The sequence below is a fragment of the Sciurus carolinensis genome, chromosome 2, assembly GCF_902686445.1.
Source record: "Sciurus carolinensis chromosome 2, mSciCar1.2, whole genome shotgun sequence".
NCBI classification, from domain to species: domain Eukaryota; kingdom Metazoa; phylum Chordata; class Mammalia; order Rodentia; family Sciuridae; genus Sciurus; species Sciurus carolinensis.
The window spans coordinates 1,038,144-1,053,872 of NC_062214.1; the positions used below are offsets into that span (position 1 = coordinate 1,038,144).

Sequence of the window (15,729 nt, forward strand, 5' to 3'; positions counted from 1 at the left end):
TGGCTAAAAGTGTTGCTCTCCAGCAGACCCCAGGCCCCAGAACACCCTACCTCAGCATTAGGACTCAGCTGAGGGACAATGGCATCTCAACCCCTGCAGGCAGGTGAGTACTCCCACCCTAGGACAGTCCCTGCGTTGTCTCCAAGTCAGACTTGGTCAGACTTGCTGAGCAGTTCTGTGGCCACACTCCCAACACTGGTTTTCAGCACCGCCCTAGAGGTCCCTCTGCAACCAGAGCCTGTCCCATCTGTACTCACGTGTGCATGTGCCCATCACCGGTGCACCTGCGTCACACCACCAGGTGCCAGGCCAGTTCCCTCCTGCCTTCCACTGGGTGGGAACAGAGGCAACAGCAGCAGCACTTCTAGGCACCTGACCGTGAGACCAGGTAAGGAACTGCTCTGCTAAGCTACAGACCAGGGAGCAGAACGTACAGGCCTTGGGGAGAGCCTCAGGCACCCTCCTGCGTCCCCCACATCAGCACCAAGCTGCCTTGCGCCTGAGCACAGCAGAGTAAGCACCAGCCAGAGGTTGGCTGAGAGGACCAGTGTTTTTCAGTGGTCATTCTGGTCGTTCTTGAAATCAAAGAGAAACCTTTATTTTTAACAAAACTGCCTACAAGAGATGATTCACTGATTCGTCCCTCATCACATACAGCACCAAAATATATATTTAAAAAATTAAAACGCACACAGCTCCACCCTCACACACACATCTCCCCAAGAGCCACATAACCCAGACCAAAGAGAAAAACAAATTCAACTCAATACCCTCACGCAAAAGTCATCTTTGAATTAGGATTTACAAATTTATATGTTCTGTCCTAGAGAAGAAAAAAAATGAAAAACACAGGATGAGGAAAAACTTGAAGATGAAGGCCTGACAAGACTCAGGAAAATCAACAAAGGCATCATCTGCCTACAAGCCAACAAAAGCAAGGTGATGGATGCTCTTCATGTCCCTTGAGGGGAGGCCCAGGTTAAACCGGCAGCCCTAGGAACCCAGCCCCGAGGGCAGCCAGGCACAGGAGCACCCTGACAGTGATGCATGGCATCCAGGTCCTCAGGACACACCACGTGCACAGCCAGCCAGCCTTCCCAGATGTGCCCTTTACTGTGGGGCTTCCAGCATTTAAAAGGGCCGGTTTCCTTTTAAGAAAGATGCTGAGTCAAAAAAAAAAAAAAAAAAAAAAAAAAGTACAGGGGAAAAGGTTTCTACTGCAGTGAGATCCTTGGGTCGAGCCGAGGGAAGGCGAGTCCTGTGCGCAGAAAGCGCGGGGTTGACTGCACAGGCTCTACTTGGGCTCCTCGATCACACCTTTGCTAAGGTCTGTCATTTTGGGATATTTTACTTTCTTCTGGTCCAGCTCATTCTGAGCCCAAAGTAGCAGTTTCAGTAATTTTGCCAGCTTGGGTGTTGATTCGCGATTTTCATAATCTAGAACAGCTTGGTTAACTTCACTCCAAACCTAGAAAACAGACACGTCCGATGAAGGTCACCATGCACATGGCGCACCAGCAAAGTCTACCAACAATAGGCATTTTATGCTCTTGGAAACCATTTTCACATGAGAAGTTTGCTATTCATTTAAATGAATCTTAAACCCATGATTATGAGCCACTCTGGAGACATTAAACAGTCCTTGCCCACAGTAGCTTTTATAGTCTGGTCAGCAAGTGTCACCTCCAGTCTTGAGGTCACTTAAGTGCACGATCTCTAAGTGCTGAGGGAACTGTAAGAGAGCAGAGGCCAACACAGTGGACAGTGTGATTCCCTCCTAACGAGTCTCAGGTGGCCTTCTGGGAGAGGTAGTCCTCCCAACCTGGTGCAGGGAGGACAGAGCCCAGGAGAGAAGCGAGTCGGCCCTGGGGGAGAGGGACACAGGTATGGGAGTGTTGCTGTCGTGTGTGGCTGGACACAAGAGTAGTGGCAAGAAGAGGAGTCCCAAAAGAAAACACAATTGTAAATTAAAACCGTCTAGGACACCTGTTTCCTAGGAGTTTCCAAATGAACAGAAGGAAGGTTAAGATAAGTAAAAAAAAAACTAGCAAAGGGGTTTGGACTCTGCCAGACCATCACAGCTCTGCTCTCCTCATTCGACAAGATAAAAGAGAAAGAGCCAGGGAGGAGTCACCACTATCACCCCAAAGAGCCACAGCCAGAGCCCTATCCCGCCCCACACCACAAACACAGCACACATTCCACCCTTTGGAAAACCCTCTCTGAACATCCACTGAGGGTAAAAGGGCCTTCCCATAGTAGACCCTACCTTCTGCCTCTGCATCATGTGGAGGAGGTCTCCAAAGGGCGACTCCTCGGGGCTGTCGAAGGCCAGCAGGGCCAGGGTGCGCTCCATCTCGGTGAGGCACTCTCTGCTCTCCTCGCCCTGCTCTGCCAGCTGCGTCTGGGCAAACTCCAGCGCTGCCTCAGTCTCTCGCTGGCGGATCAACTCAATCAAATGCTGTTGCTGGTCAAAGGCAAAGACAGACAGGCTTAGCCAGGCACAACCGGAGGGCAACACCGAGCACTTGGTTCCAAACAAAAGCCTGGCTCCTGGGGCTGGGGTGGAGCACAGGGGTGGAGCACTTGCGTAGCACGTGTGCAAGGCCCTGGATTCCATCCCCAGCACCATCAAAAAAAAAGTACAACTCCAAGGAGAGGCTTTTCTAACGTCTCCAGGTTGTTAAATTTGTATTTTAAAAGCAAAAAGGAGCTTCTGAAATAGGTAAAGCAGCTAACTCTAACGCCATCTTCACAAAAACTAAAATAATATTCTATTAATGCCGGTAAGCCTGCTTATTTGTCTTTGCAAACAACCTTAATTTAGCAAGTATCCACATCCAACAAGACTGATGACACTCACCTGCAGATGAAAGTAAAGGTACCGGTTTGTGTCCAAGAGCTCCGGATGAAGGCTGTTGATCAATGCGATGGCCTCCTGAATCTGACCCTTCAGAATCATCTCCCGAATCTTGATTCGCTCATCAAGAGTTTCCAGATCCACGCTGGGTTCAATCCCAGATTCCATGCGAAATTTCTCCGCTGCTTCCTTAAAGCCCTCTAGAAATGAAAACTACACTTACCTCTAGGAAAGGCAGCAGGGGACTACTGCAGCCTTCACACCTCTAAAATGTCCAACTGCCTCAGTTAGATAGCCCCTGACACCAACCACATTTTCTTAGGGACTTGGTGTTCCTGTCTCTGTGATTTATAGGCTATACCCTCCAAACAAGGAACTGAAAAATGGTGCACTTCATTCCTTTTCCACCCCATCCAAACAGTCCAGCCTCCCAGCCAAGAGGTTAGAATGACTCTAGTCCACTAGTCAAAGGAAGCTGGGACTACAGGCTGGCATGCCAGAGCTCACAGCTGGCTCCCCATAAGGCAGACACACTGGCTGTGCCTGAGGGCTGCTGTGCGCATGCCGGCTTCACCTGCCTGAGCTGGCTACTTCCTTGCCAACAACAACAAGGCGTTTGTTCCCCTCCATCCCACCACAACTATGAACACAAATTTCCTTACCAACTTGCTGAAATTTTTAAGAGATCAACTTGAAGCGGGGACTGGGGATTAAGAGAAGGAAGATTTTAATTTAAAGGGGGATCAGGAATGAACAGGAGGGAGACTTTTCATTTCCTGCCTTTTGAAAACCCCTGGATTTTCTCACTAGAGTCGTCAATGACATTCTTCCTGCCAAAAGGAGGGGGTCCTGGTGCTATTTCTTTCCGCATGCTCCTGCTCTTCCCCTTCCCCTTTTTGTCTGTTTGTCTGTCTTGTGGTACTGGGGACTGATTTCCCAGGGGTGGTCTACCACTGGCCTACATTCCCAGTTCCCATTTCTTTCTCTCTTTCTTTTAGACAGGGTCTTACTATTTTGCCAGGCTGGCCTCCAACTTGCAATTCTATTGCCTCAGTATCCCAAACAGCTGGGATTGCAGGCCTGGGGTGCCATGCCCAGTTCCCCCTTCTCTCTTTTAAGTTGGGCACTCCTTACAGAAACAGTATTTTACCAAACTGGCCAGAAAACATCAATTATTTGGCCTTTAAGTCCATTTCAGAATAGTTTTGTCTTCTTTTGTTTTGGTATTGGGCTTGAACCCAGGGATGCTTAACCACTGAGTTACAACCCCAGCCCTTTTTATTTTTTATTTTGAGACAGGGTCTCGCTAAGTTGCCAAGGCTGGCTTTGAATTGGATGCTCTGGTCTCAGCCTCCCAAGTGGCTGGAATGACAGGCATGCACCAAAGCACCCAGCTCAGAACAGCCTTAATGGTCTGGATTACCTAACCCTAAAACTGTCAAAGGCCAAGACAATGATTTTTGACTTAGCTCTCAAAGACCTGGAATAAGTATCTCATCTCCAGGAAAGGCTGTATTTAACATAGTTTACTAGTGTGTCAGGTGAGCACTGCAGGTTCTCAATGCCTGAACATGATGTGGCATAACCATTGAGTTTGGGGAATAAAACTCTCTTTTACAAAAGGGAGTGCTGTGTCCAAGTGGCTGTCTCCACAGCAGCCATTACCTGTAACCAAGTAGTTCATGATGAGGCGGTTCATGTCCGCCCGCTGGACGTGTAGGTTGTTGAGCTTTTCCATCCACTCATCTTTCGTGATTTCATCAGGCTTTTCTGCATAACTCATTCTGGTTTATTTCTACAGAAAAAAAAGTATTGATAATTAGTGAAAAAATGTATTCCCATTGGATCCTCTCAGAAAGTAAATGCAGGGCTGGAGTTGTAGCTCAGTGGTAGAGTTCTTGCCTGAAATGTGTGAGGCACTGGGTTCGGTCCTCAGTACCACATAAAAATAAATAAACAAAAACAACATTATTTAAATCATCCAAAAAATGCACAGCACAGAGTAGATACTGAATAAAGTTTTTTAAAAAAAAGTAAACGCAGCAATGTAGTAGGAGATGGAGGGATGGGAAAGTGCTGTCAACCTTGAACATAGCAGGTACAAAGGACCCAAGACCCAAATGCATGTGTAGGGAGCACCAAGGCTGGGTGTGCAGAAAGCAGAGGGGGTGAAACAAAGCAGCAAAGGCCTGAGAATACAGGGGCAAGGGGTCAGTGGTATCAGAGAGTGGAGGCTTCTGAACTAAGGGAGATGTTTAGGGTCCTGGCTAAGTTTAATGGGAGCCACTGGGGTTTACAAGCTACAATATGAGAAAAACAAGACTGCAAACCTATGCCCACCCGACTGGCAAAGATAAGAAGCCCAACAATGCTAAGTGCTGGCAAAGATACTTCCCTCAACCTCTTTTACTTCGGTATCAGAAGGCTGATTCATTGAAATCCATCAGGGTTACTTGTAAAGCTGCATGTGGTGCCCCTTACAACCCAGCATTTCTACTTCTGCTAAATCTACACTGTAGAAAAGCTCATCACATGCACCCAGTGCAGACAACCCTGATCACAGAAGTTCTATTCAAAATAGCAAGAACATGAAAGCCACCCACCTGGATGGTCATTCAGCAGGAATATGGGTAAAGAAACTGTAGTACAGAGCCCACATCCAAAACCCTTAGATAGGTACATTCTAGAACCCAAAACTTTTCAGATTCTGCATAGATGACATGGCATAAGTTTCTATATATTTTACAATAGCTTCTCCAAGGCCTGAGGCAGCACCACACAATCAGGTATTATTTCTTCAGTGAAATGTGTGCATGTTCACACTAAGTGCAAGGGAGGCTGTTAAGACTTTACAAAATCAGGTTTTGCCACCAAAAAGGTTAAAAAAAAAAAAAACTTTTGGTTTCAGAGAAGGGATTGTGGTCATGTACCACTCAACAAAATTTAATAAAGCAATTAAAGTAAATAAAATCACACAGAGTCGTGTGGATGACTCATAAAACAATGTTGAATGCAAAAAGTTTAAGTAGAGACCCAAGTGAGGCATGAGTCTTGGAAAGAACAAATAGATGACAAACTATGTTAGCAATAAGTATCTATATTGCAAAACTTTTTGTTTTGTATTTTTAGGTAAAGCTGTGAAATCTGATACTTAGGAGGAGGTTACCTGTGTAGGAGGGTGGGATGATGGAGACCAAAGGGGTTGCTGTGCTAGCTCAGGAGCACTAGTTGGGCTCTTGAGGTGGAGTTGCAGCGCTCCAACCTGCTACTTTTCATACTTTGCAACTGAAATATACATATAGATATTACTTTTACACGCAACAAAGCTCATGCTGATTTGCTTCAATATATTAAATTAGAAAAATGGCTGAACGTGGGGTGAACACTGGACCACTGAGCAGCAACAGAGATAAGAGACACCCAGATGGAGGTGCTTTGGTCATGGAGCCAATGGCTAGTCCTGGGCTGAATGTGCTAGGACAAAAGTAAGGGAAGAACTCAGATCAGACTCTAAGCATGAGACCTTGGAGGATGGCACCACAAACAAGGAGGCAGGACTGTAGGCAGAACAGGTTTGAGGAGCAGGGCAGGTCTGGATGACTACTAAGCCGCTGGAGAAGTTTAGCAGGCATCTGGATTACAGGTCCCCAGCCCCACGCTGGAAACATTAATTAGGGAAACACCTGTGGCTAGGATGAAACTATCTAAAGCCAAGAGTTCAGCCAAGACCACCTAGGGAGAGGGTAGACAGGGAACATGAAGGGGACACATCACTATGCACGAACTTCAGAGATCAAGCAGAGATGTGAAGGAGCCAGCAGCTGAGACTTGCTGAGGGGCACTAGGGAAGAAGGGACGTAAACGTGGTGGGCTGTCACCAGCTCTGAGGTCTGGTAGCTACAAGTCAACTGCAGAACTCGGCCAGACCAAAAGCTCTCATTCACAGACAATACCAGTGAGCTACGAAGCACTATGAAGTCCCCAGAAAAGACACCTTCCTCTCACTTTCCAGGCGTAATCAGCAGTCACACAGGCACCACTCGGAGGAGACCCGGCCCTCCGGTTTCTGCAGGAAGACTCAGTTGCCTCTGAACTCCAGCAGCTACACAGGCACCACAGACCCGCATCGACCCCTGCGCACGACCGAGGCTGGCTTTGCACAGCGGCTCCAACGCAGTGCCGCTACGAAAGTCGTGCTGGTCCCAATAGGACGCACTCTCTCGATCCCTGCCCGGACCGAGCGCGGGCCTGGCCTGCAGCACGCTCCCTTCCAGGAGAGACGGCCGCCGGGAGCCCGCCGAGCAGGAAGGCGCCGCAGGACTGCCCAGCCCCGACCCCAGTTCGCGCCGTCCTTACCCCCGGCCAGCCCGCCTGGTCCCGCGGAGACGCGGAGCCCGGCCGCCAGGACCCGCCGCGGCCATCTTACCTTGCGAATCCCGCCTCCCGCGCGGCGCAGTCTGGGCGGCGGCGGCGGCTCCGCGGCCGCTCCCGGGGCCGGGGAGGGGCGGCGGCGGCAATCACCCAGCAGAGGGAGGCGGAGGCCGCGGCGGAGGCGGGGGCGGGGCGGGGAACCGGAGGGCAGACGCGCCGGCGTCCGCCCCTTAGTCACCTCTCGCGAGACCACGAGATAGCGAGTTAGCAGCCAATGGAGCGCTTCGGCGAGGGGGCGGGGCGACAGGCCGCCGGAAGTGATGCCTTAGCTTCCGTTCTTGCGCGTAACTCGCCGGCGGCGCCCTCGCTCTACGGGTTGGCGCGAGAGTCAAAAGGTGTCGGCCGCTTCTGCGCAAGATGGCCGCCGCGGAGGCGTCCGAGTACGGAGCCGTACTGCCGGGATGGCGACGTCTAGACTGAACCCGAGGCGAAGGTCCCGGCTCCTTTCCCGTCTTTTGTGTGAGGCCGGAGGGGATGGGGCGGGGTGGGGAGGCGCCGGTGCCTGAGACGAGGAGGACGTCTCTCGGCTGGCGGCTTGCCTGGCTTGCGTCCCAAAGGCCCAGGCAAGGCCGCCCGGCGGGAGCTCTCCCTTCTGTGGGTGGAAGCGAGTTCCTCGGGGTTAGTAGGCGGACGCTGCCGAGCGCGACCTCGTTTGAAGCAGAGCAGTAGTTAGAACGACCCAGCCGAGGGCGTCCGGCTCAGCCGACCTCGAGGATCGATGGAGGGGACCCCCGCTGCTGGGCGCGCACGGAGGGGACCCCTGTCCCAGGACGCGCGAGGGGGCCCCCTGCCCCAGGGCGGGTCCTGGAAATGCACGTAGTGCTTCGAGTGCTGGGCGGCCTGAAGAGCGGCCCGGCGGGAGGTGGAAATGTACGTTTGAGTATTTAATCATTTGTTATTGTCTGCCTGCTCGAGAGGAATGCAAACCCATCGCTGCAGGGTATCGTTGTATCGTTAAAAAGATTTAGGAAAAGACTTAGGAAGAAATATTTACAAGTCGGCGAGATGGCTTGGGTGATTCTTAAAAGCGAACTGAGTCGTGGGAAATTGAGGTCGGACTTTTCCTCATCGAAAGTAAATCCAATTCGGCAAATAGGTTGCATAGTAGACGTTTTCTATTAACTGAATAAGCTAAATCTGCAGGCCCAAGCTGTTTAGAACGCATATGCAGTGCGGGCATCTTTTGCTGTGCGTAACCCTAGGTAAACAACTCTGTCAACTCAAAACTGTGCAAGGGGGCGCCCAGGGAAAAGCGTGGGGGAAGCCCAAGGAGAAGAGAATGATCCATTTTGAGGCTGCACTGGTGCCGTATTTGGGTGGTGGGTTAGCACCAGCAGCCAACCAGTGCCAAGTCCCACTTTTCTTACTCCTTCCTAGAAACTGTCCCCGGTTTAGTGTTTCCTGGCCTCAACATTGAAGCCATGACCTTTGCTCCTTGAATTATCACAGCATCTTCCTAACCCATGACCTTTACAGTTCTGCCAGCTCCCCTCTGAAGACCATGCAGACAGGTTGATAATTCCAGTGCCATCTCTCCTTGTCACTGTCCTCTGAAACCCTTTGGGGACTCCCCAGTTGCCTACTTGTGACCTGAAAGTCTCACCCTTCCCGCTCTCACCCTGCCTGCTCCAACCATCCCGACCTTTTGTGGTTCTCCAGTCACCAAGCCTGCTTGTCTCTGACCCTGACAAGATGTGCCCTGTGGAACAGGCTTCCTTTGACTTTTCAACAGAGATGTGGCTTTCTTGAGGTCTTCCCTAACAAAGCTGAATTTGCTGCCTCTCCCTTGTTCTCACATGGTACCCTAAACCATTCCCTCTGCCTCTCGACACCCTATCCCCTGTCACTGTTGCTGATAGTAAATCATGATTTGCCATCAAAAAGTCACAAGGGCTAGGGCATATCTGATTATAGCTAAAGTATCTAGTAGGACTTGATATGAATTTGTTGAATAGATGAAGGAATAAATCAGTGCGGAGGGTTGAGGACCTTTACCCGAAGTGACAGTAGCAAAAATGGAAAGGGGAGACCTTGAGGTAGGCAGAAATGGGCAGTCCCTAGTGATGGGCAGTTTGTGGGAGCTCAGGGGAAGAAACCCAGAGTGGTACACAGGTGTGCAGCCTGGCTTCTTGGGGTGCCACCACTGAGGGAACAATTCTGATGAAGGATGTGGAGCAGGAGGGGAGGAGCCATGAGCTCAGTGCAGGCTGTGTTGGATTTGGTGCCTGTCTGATACATTGAAAGCTCAAAGGGAAGATCAGGGCTGCAGCTGAGAGCTGAGAGATGCATTCAGAGTGAGACCTACAAGCGAAGGATAGGTTAATTCCAGACTCCAGGAGAAAGGCAACCTGTTCTCTCTCACTAAGAAAAAGGAGCCTGTTGAGGCAACAGTGCAGTGCCAGAGGGCTCTCCCCAAAGCTGTAGGCAGTGTTTTAAGAAGCTGTGAGCAGTGGTGTCCACGCAGCAGGAAGATACAGGCAACAGTCACAAGAACTGCCCACTGTGGTGTTGGTGGCAGAGCAAGGAGTCGAATGTGATGAGTAGGTGAAGGTGAAGACAGCTAGGGGCAGGCAGCAGGTGTGGAGAGAAGTGACCACATGAACAACAGGTGGGGTGGCTGAGCAGGTCTGTTGCTGGGCTTTTGGCTGGTATGTTTGGGTTTAAAGGGTGAGACAATCTGCTGAATAGAGAACACCAGAGAAGGGCCTGGGTAGGGTGTAGGGCCAGAAGTCAGGAGCTCATTTCTGCATGTGTAGGTTTTGTAGTGCTGTGTGAGGCATAAAGTGGAATTGCTGGGGAGCAGGTGAATGGATAGATCCAGATCCAGGTAGAGGTGAAGGAAAGCACAGCCAGGCGTGCAGAGGTGTCTGTCTGGAGTATCTGGAGCAGACAGGAAAGCCTGGACCAGAGTCCTGGAGAGACACAGTGCTACAGCAGCATGAGGGGTGTGGGAGAGAACAGGGCTAGGGACAGGCCTACCTTGGTTCCCATCTGTGGCAGTCACCAAGTTGACCAAGATGTCAGCCTAGTGGGTTCATCGACTGGCTGAAATTTCTGATATAGAGGAGGTGGATCTATGGGAGAGGGAAGCCATAGGGCCTGGCTAGTGGCTGGGCCACTGGGCATTCAGAAGTACCTCTGTTCTGCAGGCCAAGGTGTGACTTTGAATCTGAGAAGTTGCCTCATTTTGAAAGAGATCAACAGTTCTTTAAAAACAACAGTGTTAAAGATATACACTTTTTCCCCTCCACATTTTTTAAAGGTGCATTATAGTTGTATATAATGTGGAATTTGTTGTTACATATTAATACATGCATACAATATAATAACATAATAAGACCAATATTCCTCCCCAGCATTCCCCATCCACTCCTACCCATGGTCCCTTTCCTCTATTCTACTGACCTAAAAGTATATTTCTTAAAAGAATATTAATGAGGTGTTTTTTTTTTTTTTTGTTTTTTTTTAAGGGAAAGTCTCTTGAGATTAAAATACAGATGCTTCCATTACTCGTCATAAAATGTCCAAAAACCATGTTTTATACAACCACATTATTTCAACAGATGTTTTTGTTTTACTCTAAAAACCCAAAAGCATAATCCTTAAATTCTGGAACCCCAGCTGTCAAAGAGATTTGGCAATGCAAACTTTCTGAATTTTCAGAATAATTTATAAACTTTATCATTTGCTACTGCTCAAAATAATTCACATTGTAGGTAGCAAATACCTAGATGCCAATTTCAACAGACATAGCTTTTCACAGTATTTTTGTTTTAAGTTTCTTCATGAAGATGTTGAAAGGAGCAGGAATGATTTTGCTGTTATTTGTTCTGCTGCACATATTCTGGCACCAGGTGTGTAGAACCAAGACTTCACAGAGCATTTTAGAGGAGCGTGATATGGTCTCCCTTCCCTCTCCCTGAAGCACTGATCGTACATCTATCTCTCTGGTTGGGTAAGGATAGTTCTCTACCCTCTACCCCATACTGGGGATTGAATCCAGGGGTTTATTTTTATTTTAGAGTTGCTGAGTTGTCCAGGCTGGCATTGAACTTGTGGTCCTCCTGCCTCATCCTTCCAAGTTGCTGGGATGACAGGCGTGTACCACTGTGCCCAGCAGTAATATCTTTTTTCCTTCCTTCCTTCCTTCCTTCCTTCCTTCCTTCCCTCCCTCCTTCCTTCCTTCCCTCCCTCCCTTCTTTCCTTCCTTCCTTCCTTCCTTCCTTCCCTCCCTCCCTTCCTCCCTCCCTTCCTTCCTCCCTCCCTTTCTTTCTTCTTTTTTAACACCTTTAACCCCTAAGGCTGGAGAACACCTGCTTAACATGCTCCTGGGTTCAATTACCAGGACTGTCAGAAATAAAAAAGGTCCCTTTTAGTGCTTTCTGGGGTTGGGACACAAACTGGTTCCAGCATGCTGTTCCTGAAAGGACTGTGCCCTTGAGGAAGAGGTGGTCCTGCTATTGCAATCCTGTGGGAAAATCTAAACAGACACCATTTTGAGTGGTAGTTTCTTAATTTACCTAGTCAACATACTTTCTGTGTACAGTTGCATATTGAGTTTTATAGAATGGCCTGGCTGATCAGGATTTGATATACACATATTAGCTTTGGATGTGATTTTTTAAAATTAGCATTATATAAATATATCTGTACACACACACACATATGTGTGCATAGCTATATCCGTATATATTGTAAGCATTTTTTTTAGCATGGGCACAGCTGTTGTGATCAGATGTCTGGGAGGTAGAAGCACTGAGTAGCGATGAGGCAGGTTTTTTTAATTTTATTGCTTTTTGTCATCTTTTTCATTCTCTCACATTTAGTTTTTTTCTTCTTTTTGTGCTGGGGATCAAACCTAGGGCCTTATGCATGCTAGGCAATCACTCTACCACTGAGTTGCACCCCAGCACACATTTACTCTTTAAATGGTCATTTTTTATAGGGTGGAGAGAAACTTTATTATGTCCAGCTCTTCATTCTCTGTGTGGCCAGAACAGGAAGTGTCATCGACCTCCCAACTTCCATAGGCAGATTTGTGTCAATCTTATTTCTCCTGTGAACACATCAGTTTCTGAATTTTAGAAGCAGTTGTTTCAGTTGGAATTCAAACAGGATTCTGATATAGGAAGGTGATTTTTGTTGAGATTCAGAATAAAACTAGAGCCCCTTGAGGTTCCTTTGGATGCCCCACCATTCAAACTCCTTTTATTCCTGTGACTTTCCTGCAAATGTGCTGTTCAGTCTCACCCTGTTTCTTGAGCTAAGCAAGAACAGTTAATTTATACAGCAAGGTTTAGTATCCCTGATCCAAAATGATTGGGACCAGAAGTGTTTTGGAATTTTGGATATTTTTGGATTTTGGAATATTTGCAAACACGTGTGCGAATGCTAAGATATCTTGGGGATGGAACCAAGTCTAAACACAGAATTAATTTTTATTTCATGTATATGCCTTAAACACATACCCTGGGGGTAATTTATATAGTATTCAGTGTGTCTGCGTTTGACTGTGACCCAGCACGTGAGGTCAGATGTGGAATTTTCTACTTGTAGAATCATGTCAGAGCTCAAAAGTTTTTGATTTTGAAGCATTCTGTATTTCAGATTTTTTGATTAGGAATGCTCGACCTGTATTCCTGTTCCGAAAGGTCATTGTTTAGACCTGATTTCAAAAAGTCTCTTGCTTTTTAAGTGTTTTTATTTGAGAAACAAAGACCCTTAACCGTCACCATACAAATGTGGTCCGCCCTTCCCCCTAAGGTGTCTCCCCCACCCCCGGCCGCCACGCTGGGAGGCATCAGGCTGGTGGAAGGCCTCTTTGTGTCTAGAACTTACATGTAAATCAAGAGTCTTCCTTTGCCAAGTCTCACCTTTCTGTCTGTTCTCACCTGCTGGGGCTCAGGGGCTCCTGCAGTGCCCACGACCACCTCTCCCTCTCCTCTGCCCCATGTGCTGGTGTATGAACTGGAAGGGCATAGCCACTGTGCTCCTAGACTGCTTTTCTGTCAAATTCAGCGAAAGGCATTATAGTTTTGGTCTTCTTACTTGATCCATGTCTTTAAAGATTGTTGAGATAAAACTAATAGGAAATAGTTTTTTCATGTTTTATACTAATTAAAACATCACTTTCTTCTGAAGCTGGCTGTATTTACTTTTCTCTGAACTCAAAAGGAAAACAGGCATCTCAGTAACATGAAGCATTCTGGGAGGCAGAAGCAATCATCTGGTTTTGTGCACTCATTTAGGTAACAGGGTTTTATTATAGGAGATACGAAGACACTGACACACTGTTTAAGAATCTCGGGGAAGTGGTAGAATTGGGGATAGTACATCTGGATTCAGTTCTCTGTCTTATGTGCAGTTCTTTTTGCCTCTTGTAGATACTGTTTTTTTGAGTCCATAGCTGCCGTGTCTTGAGTAACCTCCAGAGAATAAGAGGCCAAAGATCTACCCCTTTTTCTTCTAATTAAAAGAAAAGCTTAATTAGAAGGAACATTGTGTTTTTAGTAGTGCACATATGCAAGCCACAAACATTCAGTGTATGTAAATTATTTGGCACAGCATTAATGGAGGGGTCCCTTCTCCCATCTTATTTCCTTTTCCTTTCCTATTCTTTTCCTAAGAGACAAAGTTGGGAATCTCAACTCTTCCTTGGACCCTGTAGCACCGTCACATGCCACGCTGACTTTCTCTAGGTCTGGGGTGGGAACACAAAGTTTAACTTCCAGAACCGGGTTTTACCTTGGATTTCTTTGTTTGGTTTTCTTGCTCTTTTCAGTCCTGCCAATCCTGTTATTTCATGCACTGCCCTCTGTACTGTTACTGGGCAGTTTGCTCATTGTCTCAGCAGCATTGAACCAGACTCACTCTGGTGCTTGCTGTGAAGTTGCCCTTTCTGAGGGTGCTCTTCCTCAGTAATGCACAAAGGCAGTATCTGCCCTGCTGAGGGACAAAGATCTGGCTAGAGCCTTAACCTACTGTTTTCTTTTAAGTGGAACCAAAGACCATGCTTATCTGTTTTGCTTTGGGGGAAGGAGTAGTGAATCTGATTGTGAATTGATTGCTTGTGCAGGTAGGCTTTGTAAGTCTGCCTGTGGGGCTGGGGTGCAGCTCAGAGGTGGAGGCTCACCTAGCATGGCTCTGGCTTCATCCTCATCACCACGTTAGCTGGTCTTACACAGTGTAAAAGTAATAAAAACTCACCAGTTTCTTAGAAAGTAAAACAAAACAAAGTGGTTTAAGCTTTCACTGACAGTAAGAAAATACACATGGCTTTCTGATTCCACATGTTCTGCATCCACACACTCAGCCAAGTAGACCAAAAATATTAGGAAAAAAATTGCTCCATACTGAACATGTACAGACTCTTTTCTTGTCATTATTCCCTAAACAGCACAGAGTAACAGTGTTTACATAGCATTTATATTGATTAGGTATTACAAGTCATTTAAAGATGATTTAAGGTATACGGGAGGGTGTGCGCAAGTTACGTCAGATACTGCACTATTTTACCCTGAGGATACCTGGATAGTGTGCTAGGTTCATTTGTCTTTTCCTTGGGTGTGTGTGTGTGGTGGGGGGGGGGGGTGCTTCCTGTCCCTGGGGAATGGTCTTGTGCCTTGTAATTACCTGTTCATGCACTTTTGTGAGTCCACAAGATTTGGGCACAGCCTGAGTGCCGGGACCCTGGGTTGCAGTGCGTGAAGGTCTTGCCACAGGTAGACGTGGCCTGAGCAGTGAGATCAAATGCTGCCCCTGCCTGCCTGAGTGCTTGCAGTGGGGGGGAGTCCTGCCTGCTGCCTGGTACCTCCCAACTAGAGTGCAGGTCAGGGAAGAAGGGCCAACAGGGCCAGGCAGCTACTGGAATCCCCTGCCATGCTCCTTCACCCTCCCACTTCCCCTCCTCCTCTCCCCTCCTCCCGCACACCCCTTCCCCAGCCACCTGCATTAAGGGTAGAGAGGCAAGCAACTTGGACCAGGCCCCAGCCCACTACCTCTGTGGGTGTTGACCACCAGCAGGTATCTCCTGGAGCTCCTGCCTGGCCTCCATGCCACGTGTTGGTTCAACTTTGGGATTTTCTTGCTAGATTAGGGCGTTCAGGGAAGAATTTTTCAAGACAACTGGAATTTGTTCATTTTGCCCCCTGAGTTTTACTTTGAAATAAGGTTAGGAGGAAGTACTCATTTTGGCTAGTAGGGCTCAACTTTAAATACCCAAACTAGCCGCTCCTGATGGCCACGCCTAGCATCCCAGCGACTTCTGAGGGTGGAAGGGGGAGGGGTGTAGTCAGTCTCCTTGCAGGCCCCAAGGGCTGCAGCAGTCCAGCTCTTGCCTTTCCCCTGCTTTCACTTGGTTGTACAGGTTTAAGTTTTCCGTGCTTCCCCCTTGTCCTCTTTCCTCTCTGAATGCCCCGCCTGAAACTGCACCCCAGAGT

General features: G+C 48.1%; 2 protein-coding genes across 5 annotated transcripts in view; one reads left to right on the top strand and one right to left on the bottom strand.

The window, feature by feature from the left end:
• Positions 1-767: 767 nt before the first annotated feature.
• Gid8 (GID complex subunit 8 homolog) lies at positions 768-7,484 on the bottom strand. 3 transcript variants are annotated; one of them, XM_047541560.1, is made up of 6 exons: positions 7,287-7,302; positions 6,027-6,145; positions 4,526-4,655; positions 2,864-3,060; positions 2,270-2,467; positions 768-1,468 (listed from the first exon to the last, which is right to left on the bottom strand). In XM_047541560.1, the coding sequence occupies exons 3-6, from the start codon at positions 4,641-4,643 to the stop codon at positions 1,295-1,297; spliced, it is 687 nt and encodes a 228-aa protein (XP_047397516.1). In that variant the 5' UTR covers positions 4,644-4,655; positions 6,027-6,145; positions 7,287-7,302; the 3' UTR covers positions 768-1,294. The 3 variants fall into 3 exon arrangements, with proteins under 3 accessions (XP_047397516.1, XP_047397514.1, XP_047397515.1); XM_047541558.1 differs by lacking the exon at positions 6,027-6,145 and having other exon boundaries at positions 7,287-7,484; XM_047541559.1 differs by lacking the exon at positions 6,027-6,145 and having other exon boundaries at positions 7,217-7,291.
• An 88-nt stretch (positions 7,485-7,572) lies between these two features.
• Dido1 (death inducer-obliterator 1) overlaps positions 7,573-15,729 on the top strand; it is a 49,376-nt gene continuing 41,219 nt past the window's right edge. Inside the window, exon 1 of one of the 2 annotated variants that reach the window (XM_047541553.1) lies at positions 7,573-7,724. The gene's annotated coding sequence lies outside the window, so the exon portion shown is untranslated. Of the gene's footprint in view, positions 7,751-15,729 lie in introns of both variants that reach the window. The other variant, XM_047541552.1, reaches the window with a different exon arrangement.

Bases quoted from the DNA above. Each gene is read 5' to 3' on its own strand.
- Gid8 (XM_047541558.1), bottom strand. From the start codon at position 4,643: ATGAGTTATGCAGAAAAGCCTGATGAAATCACGAAAGATGAGTGGATG. The intron at 3,061-4,525 runs GTAATGGCTGCT...TTTCATTTCTAG, and splicing joins CATGAACTACTTGGTTACAG to AGGGCTTTAAGGAAGCAGCG. The intron at 2,468-2,863 runs GTGAGTGTCATC...GCCTTTGACCAG, and splicing joins ACCTTTACTTTCATCTGCAG to CAACAGCATTTGATTGAGTT.